The following is a 1,613-nucleotide window of genomic DNA, read 5'->3' on the forward strand; positions in this document are numbered from 1 at the left end:
AGAGGAGGATGAGCAGCAAGACAGTAGCAAGGGCGGTAAGCAGCAGTTTGCTGCTGCTGCTGCACTGCTGCAGTCTCTGCCTATATGGAAGCGTCATCCCGAGTCAATGCCTGCGCTGCTGCGAGCAGCAGCAGCAGCAGCAGCAGCAAGACAGCAGCGTGGGGGGGGCCCCCAACAGAGAGACAGCATGCTAGAGGGGCCCCCCTTTGCCTCAGCAACCATACACTGGGAGGCAAGGAGACAGGCGGTGTGTGTTAAGGCTTATAAGGTGGGGGGCCCCCACAGCTGCTGCCGCTACTTCCCTCTGCGTCTCCTCAGCAGGGACCCGCGGGTGGGGGCCCCCCAACAGCCCCGCAAGACCCAGCAGCAGCAGCAGCAGCAGCAGCAGCAACAGCAGCAGCAGCAGCAGCAGCAGCTGGTGTGCCCGAGGAGACTGTTGTTTGCTGCTTATGTCTATTTCTTACAGCTCCCCTTCGCACCAAGCTCTCAGCACCGTCCCCTCAAGCAGAGCACAGAGGGGACAGGGGGGCCCCCGGGGGCCCCCCGTCTCGCTGCTACCACAGCAGCAGCAGCAGCAGCGACTGCAGCAGCAGCAGCAGCAGCAGCTGATAGGGATGTTGGCAGCAGGCGCGCGATGACCCACAGGGGAGGAGATAAAGCAGCAGCAAGAGAGACAGGAGGGTCTGTACTTGCTGCAGAGGCACTTGCCGCTGCTGCAGTTGCTGCAGCATCTCTTTCTGCTGCTGCTGCTGCTGCTGCCAACAGCAATAACAACAATAACCAGCAGCAGCAGCAGCAAACTGCTGCTGCTGCTGCTGCTGCAGGGACAGCATCTGTGATCCTCCTCTCCTGGTCCTTCTCGCTGCAGCAGCGGGGCTGTTCCCCGTGCGGGGCTGCTGCACCACGGCAGCAGCAGCAACAGCAGCAGCAGCAGCAACAGCAGCAGCAGCAAACAGAGGTGCAGGCTGCTGTTGCTGCTGCTGCTCATGCGGAGCTGCCCCTTGAGCTGGGCGAGGCCCTCGGCTGTCTCCAACTGTCTCCTTTTGCTGCTGCGGGACAGAGGGTACTTAAGTGCAGGTGAGGATCTGTGTATTGTTGTCTTCTCCTTTGCTGCTGCTGCTGCTGCTGCAGCTGCTGCAGCACCTACATCTGCTGCTGCTGCTGTAGAGCGGTTGCTGTTGGCCTTGACTGCTCAGGAGCCGTCGCTGCCTTTGTCTTGTTGCTGCTGCTGCTGCTGCTGCTGCTGAGTTCGCTCCTGCAGCGTATACCTTTGCTGCTGTCCCCGGACCTGTATCTGCTGCTGTTGCTGTTGCTGCTGCTGCTGTTGCTGCTGCTGCTGTTGCTGCTGCTGTGTCTGTTAGGCTTTGCGGATTCGAAGGGGCTGCTGGTGATATGCATCTGTCTCCTTTTGCTGCTCATTGTCTCCACCTGAAGACGCAGCATTCGTTTCTTTCTCCTCTTCTTTCTCTGCTGCTTGCTCTTGACCTCCCGCCTGCTGCTGCTGCTGCTGCTGCTGCTGGTGCTGCGGGTGCTGATGCTACTGCTGCTGCTGCTGCTGCTGCTGCTGCTGCTGGGCCTGGTCACAGCAGGCCCACACTCAAGGAGCTCGCCAT

The 1,613-nt window shown here is 60.6% G+C and overlaps 1 protein-coding gene across 1 annotated transcript in view; it reads left to right on the plus strand.

Moving 5' to 3' along the window:
• The window catches only part of EMH_0023810 (SET domain-containing protein, putative), a gene marked incomplete at both ends in the record, with an annotated part of 12,370 nt that overhangs the window by 3,615 nt on the left and 7,142 nt on the right, over positions 1 to 1,613 (plus strand). The window contains one exon of the mRNA XM_013502202.1: positions 129 to 1,063. Coding sequence (XP_013357656.1) covers positions 129 to 1,063 — 935 coding nt within the window. The remainder of the gene's footprint in view (positions 1 to 128; positions 1,064 to 1,613) is intronic.

The sequence above is a fragment of the Eimeria mitis genome, genomic scaffold (assembly GCF_000499745.2).
Source record: "Eimeria mitis Houghton genomic scaffold, Emh_scaff851, whole genome shotgun sequence".
Lineage (NCBI taxonomy): Eukaryota > Apicomplexa > Conoidasida > Eucoccidiorida > Eimeriidae > Eimeria > Eimeria mitis.